The sequence below is a fragment of the Periophthalmus magnuspinnatus genome, chromosome 8 (assembly GCF_009829125.3).
Source record: "Periophthalmus magnuspinnatus isolate fPerMag1 chromosome 8, fPerMag1.2.pri, whole genome shotgun sequence".
NCBI classification, from domain to species: domain Eukaryota; kingdom Metazoa; phylum Chordata; class Actinopteri; order Gobiiformes; family Gobiidae; genus Periophthalmus; species Periophthalmus magnuspinnatus.
The window spans coordinates 23,889,065-23,908,075 of record NC_047133.1 but is presented as its reverse complement, the minus strand read 5'-3'; the positions used below and the strand labels follow the sequence as shown (position 1 = coordinate 23,908,075).

At 38.7% G+C, this 19,011-nt stretch overlaps 1 protein-coding gene across 5 annotated transcripts in view; it reads right to left on the bottom strand.

The window, feature by feature from the left end:
• The window catches only part of adgrl1a (adhesion G protein-coupled receptor L1a), a 134,206-nt gene that overhangs the window by 69,164 nt on the left and 46,031 nt on the right, over positions 1 to 19,011 (bottom strand). For all 5 annotated transcript variants that reach the window (XM_033970994.2, XM_055223444.1, XM_033970995.2 and 2 more), the window contains exon 2: positions 9,554 to 9,727. In XM_033970994.2, the coding sequence (XP_033826885.1) occupies positions 9,554 to 9,623 (70 nt within the window). In that variant the 5' untranslated portion in view covers positions 9,624 to 9,727. The remainder of the gene's footprint in view (positions 1 to 9,553; positions 9,728 to 19,011) is intronic.

Sequence of the window (19,011 nt, the reverse complement as noted above, 5' to 3'; positions counted from 1 at the left end):
TTAACGCTGCTTCAAAACAATATTTCACAAGTAGAAGTACAAAATAAACTACAAAATATGCTGTAGTACTCAAGTAAAAGTAAATTTAACCTTCCTTCTCCCTGTCAGATCCTCTCAGTCTTCTTTTCCCTGGTATTTTCTTATCTAGGCATGATAACTTAGTGTTTTATTGTTTTATTGTTCTTTGCCTATGTGTCCTATTTTATGTATGTTTGTTTTTGTTTGTTGCTGTTTATGTGAAGCACTTTGGGCAGCTTAAGTTGTATTTTAAACATGCTATATAAATAAAATTGAACTGAATCGAGAGAGTAATTGTGTGAACGTGACATCTAATTCACAGCATAATTTGTAGTTGATGTAATTAGACATTACACATGAAATAATCTTTGAAGGATAGACCACAAAAGTGAGAAAAATGAAATCATATGTGCAGGAAAGAGTGCAGGAAACAAAAGTTCAAATCATTTCATATTGTCAACATAAAGGTTTTGGCTCACAGGGGACGATTAACCAAAACTTTTACTCATATAAGAGTAGTTACACAGTGAAATATCTCACTTGAGTAGCTCCTCAATCTCCACTTACCCCTTACCTTAGCTTTTATCTAACCTCAGGATCTATTTTCTTTATGTACATTCAATTATATGCTCTCCACATCTCTCTATACTTCTTTCTTGTCCTACTCATTTGTTTCTCAGAGTTTCAAATGTCCGATGTTCCCCGCACTTGCCAAACACATACATTTTGTCCCCAAAGCCCCCTCAGTTTGTCCTGTAGAGAAAAAAAGAATCAGCTATCGCAACACGGCACAAACAGCTCCGCTCTCCACAGCCCATTTGTGTAGACGCGTGTTTATGTTGCACCAATCAATGTACACAAGCCAACAACTCGGACTAGGCAAATACACAGACAGAGACGGCCTGGTATCCTGTGAAGTGATGAGCAAACAGAAAAACCAGGCGAGGTCTAGAGACATAGGAGCATCTTCAAAAACAGCCATCCCAAAAGCGAGCCGCCTCCGTGTCCCAATATATGTTCAAAGGGCGTGCATTAACCTTTGGCTCACACGACGCGCCGCTCTGTGATCCACGGCTCTCAGCCCAGCCTTTGAAGAGCCGCCACCGAATGGGACAGGGAGGGAGGGAGAGGAGAGGGGAGTAGGGACGGAGGGAGGGAGGAAGCGAGGGAAGAAGGAGAGCCAGCAAAACAACAAGTGTTTCGGATTTTATGAGATTCACACATTACAATACATGATTTTAAATGTAATACTGCAATACAATGACATGCTACGTATTTGTCTTCATCCCTTGTAGTAGAAATAGTAGTAGTAGTAGTAGTAGTATTAGTAGGAGTATTCTAAATGATAGAGGTTATTTCTACCTGACTCTATATCTAAACAAAGGTAATACAATCTGTTCAGAAAAAAAAAAAATCACAGTTACACATACAATTCCCTACACATTATATTAATAACAACAATGCGTCTTAAAATTAGAGCCAGAGGAGACATGAATAATTCACAGGTTCCATAACTGTTTATTTATTTGCAACTTTTACCAAATGTTTCGGTAACACCCACTTTCCAGGATTTATTAATTTTAATTTATATGTGTGGGCGAGTATTTATTAAATTGCAGGGACTAAAATCAGAGACTTTAGCCAAATAGGGAGCAAAAATCAGGTCCTCAAGCGGTAAATCCTTTAATATGACATGGTGACTTTTAAAACAAATAAAGATTAAAGGTCCCATGTTATGCAATTCTCTGATTGATGTTATAATGCTGTTTCCTCATCAAAAATATACCTTGAGTTTTGTTTTGTTTCATTCGCACATGTTTAACACACAAAAACTGCATATTTTTTAGTTCTTCTCTCAAACAGAAAACACTCTGGTCCACCTTGTGATGTCATCATGTGGTAATACAGGAAGTGCCGCACGGTGTTTTTAAACTCCACACACCTTCACTAGAATCATTTGGGTAATTTCAGCTCTGGAATTGCCAATCCCTACAGAACTAAAGGTAAAAGGAGCTGTTAACTTGAAAACTACAACTTGATGACATCACAAGGTGGAACTGAGCATTTTGAGCTTTGGAGATGAAGACAGACTAATAATGAATGATTACTCTAACATGTAAGAATGAAACAAAACACAGCTCCAGGTATGTTTTTGACGAGGTAACAGCATAATAGCATAATGGTTTAAGCTCAAAAGAGTAAATTTGATGTAACATAGGACCTTAAGGTTAGGGTCAGTCTCGAGGAAAACTGTGCAAGTTGATGTAATGTTCCCAAAAATCCATGTAATGTATGTGAATAAAAAGTAAAAAAAAAAAAAAGTACACCTTTGTGGATTGCAAACAATTGCTATTCCATTTTCCCATTTCTCTTGTCTAAACGTTGAACTTTGACTTAAGTTAGAAGCATTTATCTGCACAAATGACAGATTTTATTCCTGATATTTTGGCCACAGCAAAGCAAGGAAAATAGGGTTAGTAAATAGAGAAATTCAATTTGCTGGAAGCCAAGTCATCATGGTGTAAGTGTTTAGAGAGCAAAGCACAATCACCGGAGGAAAATGAACGACAAGTGCGGAGTATCGACTGTGGCTAATAACACGACGCAACAAAAGAACCAGGAACCAAGGAAATCAGAAGCCACAAAGGGCTTTAGCGGCAATCTGTAAAGCAAAACACACACGAGGAGCGGAAATTTCCAACAACCAACAAAATTAACAATTACAGTCAGAGGCAAATTTAGCCTTAACACCCAGAAATGTGATTCAATTTTGTGCCTGCGAGCCATTTTGAACTGGTCAAGGCTGAGAAATCATCAAGATCTATACATTAAAATGCAATTGCTTCGTATGGCTCCCCAGTGACACAATTTAAGCCCAGAATACATTGAGCCTTATGTCAATGATTATGCAATTTAAACTTATAGGATTGTGCATATCGGTGCATAACAGGCAGCAGATTTTGCACTGCACCAGGTCATTACAGCTGTCAATCATCTGTTTTCCTCACCCACCTCCCACCCCCCCTCTACTCCTCTCACCTCCCCCCGCCTCTCGGAGAAGGCTCCCGATTGGCTAACGTCTCCCGTCACGCGCTCCGGTTTCGTTGAGTCTGAAGGAGAGCCAAGACTTTATGTGCAGCAGTCTCTGTTTTCACTGCAATATGCTAAAAGGTTATTATGGAATTATTGCTCAGTGGGGCAAAAGAAATGCCTACTGTCTACTGGAGCTTAGAGGCTGTTTCCGATGAGATTTCTCAATCCATGGCTTAGTGTAAACAAAATGTAAAGGTTTTGAATGTACACTCTGAAGTTTACAGAAGTACTTAAGGAAAGATATTCAATGACATTTAACAAAACACCAAGGCTATGTTGGTGTTGCCAAGGAGTTTTGTTATATTTTGTTTAAATAAGATCCAATCTTTGCAGCTATATACATGACAAAATCCTTGAACCATAAACTGGCATATTATGATTGTGGTGAAAAATCAAAACAGATATTGATGTAGCTAAAATACTACATCGACTTACCATTCAATACATGACAGATGGAACAATACTTTTTGGGGTCAATCTTTATCGTGGGTACTTTTTCCACACACTATTATATTTTGGTTATATTTTTTGTACTATGATGTTGAGCTGTGGAGAGTTGAGTTATGAACTTCTATGATTCATTATACAGTACACATACACATTTTCTCACTGTCTGGCATGAAATCAAACTAAACTTTTACTGTTTTAGGTCAATTAGTATTACCACAATTATTTCTCTAATTAACTCAAATGTTGTCAATAAACTTATCAGAAACTTCCAAAGACATGACATGATCATCTGGTTTTACTCAAATTGTTTAAAGTCATAGTAATCTTACTGTATGTAAACTTCTAACTTAAAAAAAAAAGTAATAAAACGTTGTCTAAAAAACTCATTCTTTCATTATTCTGGCATTTAGTAAATAGAAATAGTTTTGGTAATCCTACTTTATGTAAAACGAGAAAAATTTAGTCTGATTTCATGTCAGATAGTGAGAAAAAAAAGCATATGTGTCTTTTATATAGTGCATGTAAACGTCTGCTTTCAACTGTAGATACAAACAAAGTGTTGCATTCAGTTATTTATTGATTGCGGCTCATGTTTTAACAATATTGTCCATGTAAAATACTTTTTTGGGATTAATTTAGCTTTATGATCTGGCTTCAATATGATCATTTATTGTCTATATACTGAACACTTTGCATTGCGTATTTGCAGTGCCTTAAACTACTAGCACACAAATTGTTATTATTGTTTTGAAATGTGAAAGGTTAAATAACAAGACCTATATGCCATAAAATAGATAGAACTGTGTTGAAAGACTTGAAACTGACGGGAATAACCTGAGATGAAGCGGGAAAGTTGGAAGGAGACTGGAAAATGTAGAGTAAGCGTGTGATCCAATGCAAGTGATGGAAAAGTAAATAAGCAAATATATATTGTAAAATAATCTGCCACTAAAACAAATCAAATTCAAACACATTGATATATTCTGAGGCCTTTACGGAGGAGATAAGAGACATGACACACTCCATCCCTCTCCTTAAAGAACTATTAATAGGGCCGCGCAATAGGCATGCTCAGAAGACAACACAGACCTTTCACACAGCAGTGCTCTATACGCAAATCCTTAAATACACATCACATTATATTAGCCAAACACATCAGCCCATCTGGATAAGTGCAGTCATTTCACTCCTACTGTAAACACACATATATATTTTTGCATAGGGGATTTAAAAGCCACACAAAGTCTGATAATGAGCTGTTTCACACAAAAGCACATAATGAAATCTCTATGTAAGAAAGAGTGCATACTCAACAGCTGTAATGGAGTTTCTCAATAGTCTATGTACAGAAGCTGCGTTATCACATGTTACGGATAGTATGTGTTATGTGGACTGTCAGAGGGTCAAGGTACAAATAAAAACATGGCTGTCATTTATTTGTTCAGGTTACCAGGTGAGAGTACATCCAAATATATAAATATGTTTGCTGTATAAGAGGAGAGTATGGTGTGTTTGCAGGGTGTTATATCACACTTAAATCCCATAAGAACTATAACTATCAGTAAATGAACTAGGAACTATTAAGATAATCTATTAATGAAAGATGTTGTCTGGATTAGTAATAAACCATGTGCAAATGAGGACTAAACCAAGACTAAACAAAGACTAAACCAGGTACAAAACAGGGCTCTCTACTCTCAACGCAACGCACGTAATCCTTAAACTGAACCACAGCTAAGTAAACATATAAGCATGTGTTTGACTGGAGCCCTTTCCAAAGTATGAGAAACACACTGCTAATAGAGACGTCTACGCTGAATGAGGGTTTAGTCGTCGTGGGAATGTCCTAAAAAGGCGAGATTGTGGGTTTAACAGGATAAATATTCACTGTGTGTGGAGGGATGTGTACATAAGTCATGCTGCTTAAGAGCATTTTGGTTAAAGAGCCGGCTCCAGAGCAGAACCAATGTGTCTGAATATTGGGGTAAATATTAGAGTGTGCAACCAAGAGGAGAGGGAGGTTAAGGCACAGCAGATTAATAGGAACAAAGAGGAGTACCCAGAGCCTACATTACCCTGTGAGGCCATGTGTGGTGATCCTGCAGCTTTTTAAATGAGGTCTGATTAGCCCAGAAACGATTTCAGCTGCTCCTGTCAGATCTAAACTTAACTAAAAGAAAAATCTCTCATGCTGCGGCCGCACCAGGACAGAGCCAAAATTCTAATGCCTTAATAAGACCACATTTCTGCAAGATATAACTACATCCACCTACTTGGATCATTTTAACCAATACCAATACATTCTGTTGATTGTTCTATAGCTTGTATTTTAAATTTTGCATAAATGTTTTGTTTTGTTTTTTTTTTAAATTGAGATTGTATAATGTGTACCAAAACTGTTATTGACATTTTACCTGTGTTGATGTTAGCTGAAGAAAAATATCTTAAATTTGCCATTTTAAAATTCTAAAAACCTCTCTTTCCCAGGGCTGCAACAGAATGGAGCCAAAGTTACTATTATATGAAATTTCTACGAATGGATCAAACATACAGTACATGTGTAAAAGCAATGGTGCAAGGTAAAACTGTCTGCGACAATTTTACGTTGAAAAAACAGAAAATTGGTCTTGTAAATGGTAAATGGTCACATTTTTATATACAGTGCTTTTGTACCTTCAAGGCACTCAAAGCACTTTACATCAAGAAACCACCCACCCATTCACACACATGCACACTCATACATTCATATACCAGTGCACGCAGACACTGGGGACATGGTGGGTTAAGTGTCTGGCCCATTTCTGCCACGACGACAGCATTCATCTGTGGGAGCTAGAATCGCACCACCAACCTGTGGGTCAGTGGGTCGTATTTATGTCGAGAGAGGGATTCAAACCACCAACTTTCAGATCAGTGGGCAAACACTATACCAACTGAGCCCCTTGTAAATTTCAAACTCCTAAAAATGTTCCCAGGGCTACACCAGAAATAAGCCAAAATTCACAAGGCAATCTTAATCGAACCAGAATAATCTGAACACTGTATAAGTGCTTAAGAGCCCAATTTAAAGTGAAAAAAGTGATTTCTTAATTCCATCTAACCAAATGGTGCGGCAGTGCTTTGGGGCTGAATGCTGATAACAGTCAATTGATTATTAATCCATTCCTAATACTCCCCCAGCGTCAGGGCAAACGGGAGTTGGAGGCAGAACCGGGCACAAAAACACACTCCCACGTCCACACAGCAACACAGAGACACAACGCCAGAGGCCAAAAGTGTCAGATGGAACAGAGCGTACGCTACCAAATTCAGTGTTGCACAAAGCGGCCAAATTAAGATGCAGAAAAACAGAAAACAAGCACCTACTCAAATTGGAAGCACATGGTTAGCTGGAGCCAACGCAGAAGGACGGCGTGCTAATATTTTGGCCATGTCTCATTCCGTTAACCCTCGCATATTTTTGACATTCTGTACATTCTATTTCTGAGTGGAGTCTGCATGTCCTTCCTCTGTCAAAATGAGTTTTATCCAACTTCCTCCCACTGGCCAAAGCGATGCATGGTGATGGGGGGAAAGGTGATTTGAAATTGCTGGTTGGTTTGTCTGCGTGCTTGCATGCTAGCTTTGCAAATAATAGGCAAAGTGGTGTATCCCGCTCCAAGCTCTAGTGCACGGTGGTTATTTTCAACTATTATTTACCTAATATTGTGGCACTTTTCAAGAAACAAACAAAAAACTTACATGTGAAGCAACTAAGATTGGGTTCATGTGTTAAAGGTGCCAGTGGTGCAGGTGGTAAGTATTTGCCCACGACCAGAGGTTTTTCAGATCTGGTCTGATTGGTGTATTCACTTCTCACTTCTTAGTTGCAAACACACTCTTCTAACCCGGACTCTATTCCATTTCGGGTACGACTCTGGTGAATATGCAAGCATTTAGCAGGAGTTAAATAAAGGTAGAATACTGTATTTGAATAGTAAGTAATAAGTTTAAAGTTATATTACACTATTTTCTGATATATGTTATAATGTTTCCTCATCACAAACATACCTGCAGTTCTTCTCTCAAACTGAAAACCCTCACTGTGCACCTTGTGATGTCATCATGTGCTAATACAGGAAGTTCTCCGCTGTGTTTTTAAACTCCATACACCTTCACTAGAATCATTTAGATCATTTCAGCCCTGGAACAGCACCTTTTCATGGTTATATATGTGACAGTAATATTATTTTAAGAATCACCAGCATATGAGTTTGTGCCCACTGTGAGAATGAGCCAAAGCTTAGGGGTGCTCGAGACAAAAGCGCTTGGGACCCCCTACTCTGGTCCACCTCATGTCCACCACACTGTGTCCTATTGGCCCATACACATCATTGGGGGCACACAGCAGATGGCCACCACCAGCAGAACCTCCTCCTCCTGCTGTCTTATACTTACTCTGCCCATCTTGATCCACGCTCCCGCTGGTATTATTTTAAACCAAGCAGGTCTTCTACCCTCGAGCCACCCAACCACCAGCGCACACAGTCACACACGCAAGGAGCAAATGAAAGAATCTTACGGTACATGCACATTTGAGCAGGTCACACATATGGTGCCATTACATGCACGGGTTCCCCCTCATACTATCTCTCCATGCTTCAAATCACATCAAGATGACAAGAGATTTTTTATTGACGTCCGCATATGCAGTTTCTCTCTCCCTCTATCTCTTTCTTCTCTGTGGAGCTGTACTAGTCGTTATACGCAGACAGTTTGGTTAATCAAGTGAGGTGTTTCTAGCACGGTCAGCAAGTCGATATGTTTACAACCCACGCAGTGCTCGAAGCTAAGGTATAAATATGGGGACTTCATTTGCAATAACATGGTCATTGCTGTTACAGATCACAATGGGGTTCATGCATACATTTCCCCCATGTTCTCTAATTAAATACGTACTGCGTAACCTTTATATGATACATGGATATAATATAGCTCTTTGGTTTATCGTATGTGCTGTTGTTTACGTGATGCTCCTGAGGGTTCAGCTCTGGCAACGGGGTACAGCAGTGCGTTTGTGTAAAAGCATCTATTGGACTTTGAACCTATTTTTTTTTATAACCTTCATGCAACAAAGCAGAATACTTATATTTGTAATCAGAAATTCTTTTAACCTTAATGAAATACAGTTGAGCATCCTCCGTCTTCATTTCAGTCAATAGACATAGTTCACCTGAGTGGATCTGGTTCAAGTAACAGCATCTTATCTCTAATTTTGAGCAAAAAATACAAAAGTCATCACGTCCATTATTTTTGTTGAATAAAGGAGAAAAATGGTTGTCCCATGTCACTCCATTTTAAGTATAAGTCAGGCCATCCTATGTTGTGTCGTCTATCCTGTCAATAAAGCCTGTTATCATAGTAAAAATAAATAAATAAAATAAGTATAGATAAATTTGACCAATGTATACGGTTAGATCCAATTTTAGGGCCTTTGTGTTACTAAATAAGATTAGAATCGTACTTTTTCTGTAATTCATTACTATATTATATCATTACTATATCGACTTCTCATTCGATATATGAAAGCTGGAATATAGCAAAAGAAACATTCAAATCTGATAACTGGACAAAGAGTTGTAGGAGTGAAGACGTTAGCTGGAACTATATTTGGGGGCCCAATATTTATCGTGTGCACATTTTTGTTGCAATAGTGGGCACATTTCTGCATTTTTTTCATGTATTACAAAAAGATTTGAGCTGCAGAGGGTTGAGTAAGTCACTTCTTGGTTTGTTCTGGTATTCATTTGCTGTAGCTCAGGCTTTTTAATGATACTGTATTCAAAAAATGGTTTACTGGGATTATCCTGCTTTAGTTATTATTGTGTTGTGGCAAAAAGTAGTTCCTCTGTAGCAGTATATCGTGGTTCAAAGTTTGTTTTTGTGACCGGGCTGGTCAACTGCCATTTGACTATTCATTTCTTATTCTTTGTAAGTCAAAAACCCGACATACCTTGAGATGAGGGGCTGACGTTGCTGAAAACCACAGCGCAGGTGAAGATGAACCAGACTGTGAGAGCCATGTTTGAGGCTGATGAGCGAGGAGGAAGAGGGCGGGGCTACAGCTGATGACGGGCACAGGTGAGTGGGGTACACCTCTCCAGCTCACACCCTCCCCACGGTGATCCTGCAAACAAAAAGACACAAGATTTTTTAAAAAGTTTGAAAGACCGAGTTTTCAGATCTTCTTCACAACTTTATAATTTTCAACTTTGACAGTGTAGAGTTATTTATTCATTTAGTGAAATATGTGCTAATAAATGCGCAGAATACTAAACACTGCATCAAAGAGCAGTGGAAGTCTCACTTTGGCTGAATTTGAAATCCATTAGTCAAAAAATTAGTAGCAGAATCAAATGTAGAAATGCACGCAGAACATCCTTGTTGGTGTTAGCAGCTATGTTAAGTTTGATTACAAAACATAGCACAGCCAGCGAATGCTAAAACGTCTTCATCTGTAACTCTGGAACATGAAATTGCGTATTTTCTTTTTTACTTTGCAAATTGTTCCGCACTGCTTTGGGGGTAAGTGTGTACAAATCCAAACCCTCTGAAGCATAAAAAGACTAGTATCATAACATTTGCGCTCCTCAGAGTTAGAAATGAAATAATGACTATATTCCCCGTCCTATGAAAAGAAGAAGCCCCATTTACAGCCAGGCGGAGAGAACACACACAAATGTGAGGCCATTTTGTGCAGGCTGGCATGGCAACAGCTGTTCGCACTGCCATCACTCTCCTGTGTTTGAATGGTTGATTGAATAAGACACGCTACATATGTTTTGGGGCTGTTGCCGGAGCAATGCTCAACATGTGAAAAATACATATCTGCCTGCGCTCGTGTGTGCTTGCTTATGTGTGTGTATGTGCACGCGCAGGCACAGAGACAGTGAAAAGTGGTGAGTCAGAAGGCAGTGCCGCAGGGCTAACACATTTCATTTGCCTTATGAAATAAATCACAATCTGGAACTTAGCTCTGATTTTCTGACAAGAGCAGGGTCTTCCCCCTTCAGGCTCCGGCACGCTCACACTGCTGAGGTTGGATTTCAGCAGTGGGCTTGGTGCTTGACAGTGCACTGGTGGATTGACCACAGCTGTGCCGTGAAGTTTTAAGAGGCATCAGTGTCATTTTATACAGTTGTTGTGATAAATCCAGTTTGTGTTTAAGGGGCATCACTGGCAAGTGTGTACCCCTCAAGAGAGATGGAGCAATAGAGTTTTGCTGTTACGATTATTGTGGGAAGAAACAACACCATTTAATGATTTGTCATGATCATTAACATGTGATCAAACAACGGTGAAGTCCATGTTGAGTTTGATTGCATCTTGTAATTCTTCTACTGATCTGGAAGTATTTGTTGCGATACTGGAATTTTCCCATTGTGAGATCTGTCTTAATTTTGTCTTTACCTCAAATGATCAGCTTTAGAAAATATTTTACATTAACCTATCGGGTCATAAGGTCAAGTTAACATGACGTGAACTGACAGATAAGAAGAAACTATAGATAATTAAAGCGTTACCTTTATTTAAATTTTAAATCGAGCCAACACAACCAAACCGAGGTATTATTAGATTTTGCCATTACCTAATTAGCAAACGAAACATGTCACTTTACAGCTTAATTACTGTTATTCATAAACTAATTTGAAATTTGCACTGCTGTACACCTAATACAAAACCTTGAGGTACCCCAAAATGAGTTTTACAAGCCTTTTGACTGCAAATTTATACACAACAGCTCATAGTTCAAGCTGTCAAAGTCATTACCTTCACTGACAAATACTTCCATCAAAATGTGTTGGTGAATATTTTGTTGGTGAATAAATCAAAACCTCATGTTTTTCTTCCCTCTAAACTGATTTCTCGTCACTTTTGCTCCACAGCCCCTCCCCCCGCTGACCTTCTTTGATATTTACCCAGCTCCCCAGTGGCATGAGCCAAACCACCACCCTCCGCCTGTTAATACTGTATGGGAATTAGTATGACAGTGTAATAGTTCGACCAAACAAAGACCGAGAACAGGAACTGAATTTAAGTACAGCAAAATTACCACATGTTTTTGATGTTTTTTGCCCACGTTGACACAGGGAAACAGTTGGAGTTACAGTTTTGTTTGTGACCACCCTTGATGATCAAATAAAGACACACTGTGAGGGGAAGCAGGTAGGACAAAAGCTGATAGCTAATAGCACTAGCACAAGTAGCACGAGTGTTTCTGAATCCCACCTACCACACTTTCTATTGACAATCGAAAGGTGACTCCATGGAGCGCAGGGACAGGCCTTTTAACCAAAACCTTAACAAAACAAATATGTATTTCCTCTCATTCATTCTCATTGTTTAGTCTTCGCAACAGCAGCTCTCCAGCGGTCCGCAACACAAAATACAAATGTGGACAAATTGATTTTATTTTCAGACAACATAAAACAGGCATAATTTTGTTGTTGGTGGGAGAATAGGAATGAGATGGGAGATGTGTGGAAGGCCGGGATGCAGGAAAAAAACATGTAGATCTGACAAAGAAAGGATCAAAGAAACTATAAAAAGACGAAGTGAAATTAGGATGCAGCTCAAGTAACTTCCAAAACAAAGAACAGACGCCACATCGGAAGAAAATGGAGAAAGTTGACTCGGAGTGCAGAAGGAAGTAGGATTTTGCTGAAAATAGCCAAGAGGTTCACAAATGAATAGCAAGACGGAAAACTAATCATGGTTGTAATATCATTGCTTGGGTGAGAGTCCATTCGCCCAAGGGTGTAAGGCGGTTAGCAAGGGATGATGGGAGTCCTCAACTATATCTTTTACTTACTACAATTTTGCTGGAGGCCTGAAGCTGACCTCTTGCACTGATCACATCTACCATTATCATCCTGTGTTTGTAATGGTGTGGAACATTTCTCTCGGAACAATAGGAGACAATGAACTAAATGAACAAAAATGGCATGAGCGTGTTTTCAGGGCACGCGTGTAGTTCTTCTGTAGTCACGATATCCCTCCTCTGTACAAAACCAAACCATCTTAATCTCTCTGGCCTCTTCAATGAATCTTCAAGCCTTGGAGATGCCGTTGCCTTGCTTGGAATGCTCCACAATATGGCATTAAACGTATCCATCTTGCATTTAGTCAGCTGCAAATGTTTTATGTGGGGTGACCTCAACTCTACACAGATCTAACCTGTAACTTGGCTTGGTAGCAACACCTGATTACGGTCATTATGGTGCGAGTGTGAGTTAATGCCATTCAGTGGGACATTCTAGGCAAAAGCAAAGCCATGGAGACAAGCTAGGGGCATACTCTCCGTCAGAAAGTTCCATAGTGCACCCCAGCAATATAACAATGCGTATTGAAAATCAGATACTACATGTTACTAAGGTATTGATACTACAAAAAGTCACATTTACATGACAAAAATGAATGTTTCCTGAAGGTTCTGAATGATCTTGAGCTGCATCAGAACAAGTTTAAGACACATAGACTAGTATACGTACATGGATTACACAGATATAAGGCCACATGGGAATACAAAAGAAAGTACAATTATTTAATGTTGAAAGTAAACAGTTTCGGAATCAGTGTTGAGTATTGAGTCTATCCCTTTAATATCGAAATTGAGTTTGAAATATTTGTACTGTGACAACACTAGTATGCATATGAACACTTCTACTTACAGTATCATTAGGCGCAAAAAAATACTGCGGACATCTTCAAACGAAAACAATTCACAGTGACAAAGTTCAAACTGAACGCTCTGCCTCGTCATCATGTTTCAGATATGTTTTTCCCAATAAACTCAAATGCCCCCTGCTGTGTCCTGGAGTGTTACCTCATTGTGTACATTTGTTAGATCATTAGAATGGTATAATCACCTTATTATTAACCTGCCATTCTTGAGAAACTATAGGTGTTATGAGATCCTTTAGATTTCCGACGGATGCTGCTGCGACTGTCAAAAGTGTGTGAGTTTGGGAACGCTATGCATCTCCTGATCAAGCTCGCCGAGAACAAAGAGTTTACATCGACAGTTTTTGCCGCATAATTAGAAAACATTGGTGCAACTCGAGACACCGCTACAGCTTCAGGCTTTTCTTCCTTACTTCAAAATGGGGCAGTCAGACAGCAAGGTGGTAGGAGACAAATTGTACAAGTTGCGCAAATGTTAGCTTTTACCAAGATGTGTTTAGGAATTCATGGGCTAAACACTTAAGAAATATTTAAGGGATATTGAATGGGATGCTATTTGGCAACTAATGTCATAATTTGCATTTCAATATGTTCCGAGATGAGATATGTTGTACGAATGAGAGAAAATCACAGGGGGCAATTGTGAAGGCATAAAGCCACACTCTAATTTACCCCGTTAAGAAAACTTGTGATGGATTTGAAGTGGGTGCATTATAAATCACAACATTTGGTGCTTCTATGCATGGAGGAGACGTCTTTGCATCCTCACACGACTCCCCAGCGCTTTCCCCTTGCTATTAAGATTGATGTTTATGCCTCAGATGCTCCAACTGCAAATAGTTGGTTCAGTGGCACGGCTCCCGCTACGACGGAAATGATCCCTGATCCTGGCACAGTCAAGCGTACACATCTGAATGGCAATCACATCTTACTTACAAATCAGAAAGAGACTCAAATAGGAGCATTAAATATTTGTAATCAAGACAAATCATTCAACTACACCTTAAGTATATTCATAAAAGGCAAAATGTCAGGAATTCAGAGTTTGGTGAGATTTCAAAGAACGGTAAAAGTTTGTTTTGTTATGGTCTGAATAGCTCATAAACTGCAAGAATATCTCGCTCACTTGTGGAACATTGATATGGGAACATTTAATACAAGATGGTATGATTGTATAAGTCTAAGGACTAGCTGCACCAGAACTGAGATGGGGAAAAAAGCTCTTTTGGTTGCTTTGCTTCCCCAAAATGGAATACATTTCAAGGACAAGCAAAATTGGATACTTTAGTGCTACAAATGCAACCCAGTGACAAACATTTATACTCACACCTGCACCTGTTTTTAATGTTTAATGTAATGCACGTATGTACTTGTTTCTCTGCTCATTAGCGGCCCACCAATAGGAAGACAGCACCAAAACCTGTGTAAATCAGCTGAACGGATACGTCACTGCAGCGTCACGTGATACTGATGAGGAGTCAAAACGGACAGGTATGAAAAAAAAAAAAAAAAATCTATTAAAATAAGCAAGATTTAATGACTAACTAATTGTAAGCATCTATCAAAGTAATCATCCACTAAAGAAATGATATATTAATGAAATGCTAAAGGCTTAACATCAGTGTCAAAGTGGAGTTAGTGGGAGAAAGAGTTGTGAAAAAATCAATAGCAGAATATATATTCTAAACTAGATTCTCATTTGAACAAGACTGAAAAAAACATCACATGAATCAAACTTTCTTGAAGAGTTTTAAAATAGTTTTTAACTTTATCCAAACCCTGTGGTAATGTTAACAAAAACTATATTATTTTGTATAGAAATGTACACTATATTGTTTAAAAAAATATGTATTGCTACTATAGAAAGTCAGCATTGAGTATCAAACCTTTTCCTTGAAGCTGCCATCTATAAGTTTGTTTTTTTGGTTGTTGTTTTTGTTGGTTGTTGGCTGAACCTCATCTGTGGTCTCAGGTCAAAGCTGCTTCACTGTCAGACAGCAGTAACATAGACAGCATCTAGTGGTGTTATGTGAGAATACAACATCGTTGGGTCGGACAAGCCAATCACAAATGGTAGCTTTAATATCAAAATGAAGTTTTAAAGTTTTAAATCAAGACAACACTAGTGGGAAGCCATGTTTTCAAATGATTATGATGATCACTTTCTTAGGGCTTTACACATAGAGGTCACTGTACATTTGGTGGGTGAGTGAGAACAGTGTAAAATACATCGTAGTTTAAATGCTGCTTCTTTCTTTCTTGTTTTTGTTTGTTGTTGTTTATGTGAAGCACTTTGGGCAGCTTAAGTTATATTTGAAATGTTCTATACATTTAAAATTGAATTGAATTGAATTATTGCTCTTTTGTTATTTTAATACAGAACCACACACGATAGCACTACATTAGACTTACTAGAGGACATTGATGAAAGATGCATGTTCATTTTTCTTCAATCTGTCTTGGAGATGATTCAATTTCCTTCCTATTACGCCAAAGTGCTTATTACGTTTGTACACAGTTCAGAATAACTTGGACACTAACAAAATAAGATGGGTCCAGATGTTTGGGACGTATCTTTTGCATAATAAACCATTCCACTTCAGGTTTACATTCCCCTAATTTCATTCCCCAGTCGACCGATGATTAAGCCCAGTAATCCTTTTTTATCAGCGCTATTTTAGCAAAGGTACAAAATGGCATTAGATATTATTCTTTCAAAACAAACTGATTTCATTACATTTGCGCTGATGCCCACGGCCCCCATTGCAGTCATCTTATAAACAACTGTAATACCATGAACTATGGGTATATATATATATATATATATATATATATATATATATATATATATATATATATATATATATATATATATATATATATATATATATATATATATATATATATATATATATATATATATATATATATATATATATATATATATCTATATTAGGTTAAAATAGCATAGCCATATTGCCGATCAATCCCTGTTTTCACTGTCACTGGCCTACGCCCACTATCTACTTACTTTGTTCTCAAGATTTATTTTCTTAATCAGTGATCCTAACCCTTACTATAGACATTTTGGTACCAATGAAAAAAAATTTCTGCTGCTCGCCAGTGTGATCTGCAGCTATCCATCGGATGTGCCGACTCTTTGAGGCGATGACATTTACGGCGACGTCAGCTCCCACTGGGCACCGCAGTTTTTTGTTTTTTTTTTGTTTTGTTTTTTTACGTGGATTAAGTAATTTCTGATGAATATTGCAATGTATTCAAATTATAACATAGCACACACAATCCCAATAGGTCTTCTTTAAGATGTTATTTGAACTGTCATATCGTAATGCAACATTAGAAGCAAAAAAAGTATTTGAGTACACCACTTGACTGACATTGAATCAGAAATAAAGATACACGAATGCAGTTTGTTGCATTTATCCAGGCGTTAGCAAAACAGCATATCCTTCAACAGCAGTGGTTATAATGTAATGGCTGATTGATACAATAGACTTTAATAATGTTAACACCTGGTTTGATAATGTTGTCAGGCTTGAGCACATTCAGGTCAACTCCTCTCCAGAACCTCTCCCTTTACTGCGTTAGGTCAGTTTTGTTAGCTCCTCTCTTACCACGGAGGAAAGAGCACCCTGCTTCTATAATGACACCATTGTGCAGCCGGAGCATCAGAGCTCTTGTAATGGCCTGTGTATTAAGGCCAATGCGTTTGATTACTGACTCGCGGCAAAGCACAGATAGGCTGTGTATTCAACAGGGAATAAGGCTCCCCTCAAAAAAATACAGCCAACCCCAGGACGAAAAAAGACCTATTTGAAGAAACAGAAGGGAGATACTTTAATGGAAGTGTTCTTTAAGGGAATGCAAATGAGACAGGGGAGTGTGCAGAGCGGTGGAACACATTGCAGAAGTATCAAACAGGGCTAGTGTGGCTGTCAGAAAGGTAAAGCCAAGAGGTACAGAGAGAGAGAGAGAGAAAGAGCTCTCTTACTTTATTCAATAGACACTTTTCCGGCTTCAGCATCAGCCCACACAGCCCCTCATCTGCACACTCTACACTTAAATATAATGCTCCAGGAATACCAGTGTTTACTCAGAGCCCTCAGCGCCTGTAAGCGAGACAATTGCAAGGCTGAGTGACAAGCTGATGCAAGCAACGGTGAAGAGGAGAGGGTAGCCAAAGCAGTAAAAGTAAAGTTACTTCAAAACAGTACTAGGGGTAACAATTGAGGGTGGGCAGTGCTACTATACTACGACTTAGATATAAGAACGACAGGGTACCTCAGAATGAATACACATATTACCAATGATCATGTTCCTATATTTTTTTATTTTATATTTTTGATTTGTACAACTTTTTTGTCCAGTTGACCAATTTTACTTTTGGCTTTTACTATGGATCACACCTGAACGACTGAGGGATTACACAGACATACCTCTTCTTAAGTACTACTAACACTCATACTAATTTCAAGTAGAATTTAGATACCAGGATACTCAAGAAAATGTACTATACTGAACACTATCCATCTTATTCCACTTTATGCATCCCATGTTTCTCCCCAAAATCCCCCACTCCAGCCAATCCCTCATCAGGATTGAGTACAAGGGTCAGTGCCACTGTCTGTGATTTATTATAGTGGCACAAGACTTGTCACTGTTCATTACCGCTGATGCAACAGGGGGCAACGCTCCTCGCCATCAATGCCTGCCCTGTTATGGCGCCACAGCTGCCAGAAGAAGGGACCTCAGCACCCACGTCAGCCTCCTCACACACACGCAGGCTATAGGTCTACCTTCAGCAGCATATTATCAGGCAGTGGTCTCCGGGAGCAAAGCAATTATAATCACAGGGAAAATGTCTGTGTTTTAGGTTGATGCAAGGCTAGCGTTATGTAATCAAGCCTTTGACCAGTGTGAAAAGGTGCAAAAAGGCTGAGTAAAATTTGCCTTTTTTTTCATTCTTTTAAGCCAAAGCAGGAAAAAATGTAAAAGTGTCAAATGGACAAAAGCTTTTTAGAATGAACACGTTAAAGTCAGCGGTTATAGTTGTGAGTGATACGACAAAATATAAAACAGAATAGTGCTCCAAGCTTGTGAGAGTCTGCAAATTTCATGAGATATCGTGAGTAAGTGCTGTTTTTGCAGCTCAAGGCTCAAAAACATGGTGTCTACATTTCCTAACCCACTTTTTGTATTGGTCAACTCTGCTCTGAAGGAGTAACTTGCAGATTTAACCAGTCACAGTGAAGTGTAAACTTTCAGAAGAAGCAAGGTAACTTTAGGTACTGATTAGAAGCATTAAAAGCATACATTATAAAGCCAAGTGTAAAAAGTGCTAACCATTCCTCCACAGCCATTTAAAAAGAAAAATGTTCAAATAGATTTGGTGTGAATTCTTACACTGAACGTGGCAATACACCGACTTTAAATCCAGAAATAAATAAATGAAAAGTGTGAGCGAGCTGAGCACAGTATATTGTCTGTTAAATCCATTATTTGTGAGGCAGCAGAGTCGGAGCCACGTGCCTGCTCTGTGACACGCCACATTGTCCTGCTCCTCACACGCTTTCCTCAGTTTGTGCGCCCTGCCTGCAAAAGTCAAATTAGATGAACTTCATATCAGTCAACCTGTGCTGTCACCTCTGTCAGCGCCAGTGCTGTTGCAAATCAATAGAGGGAAATGAATAATTTACTGTTGCCATT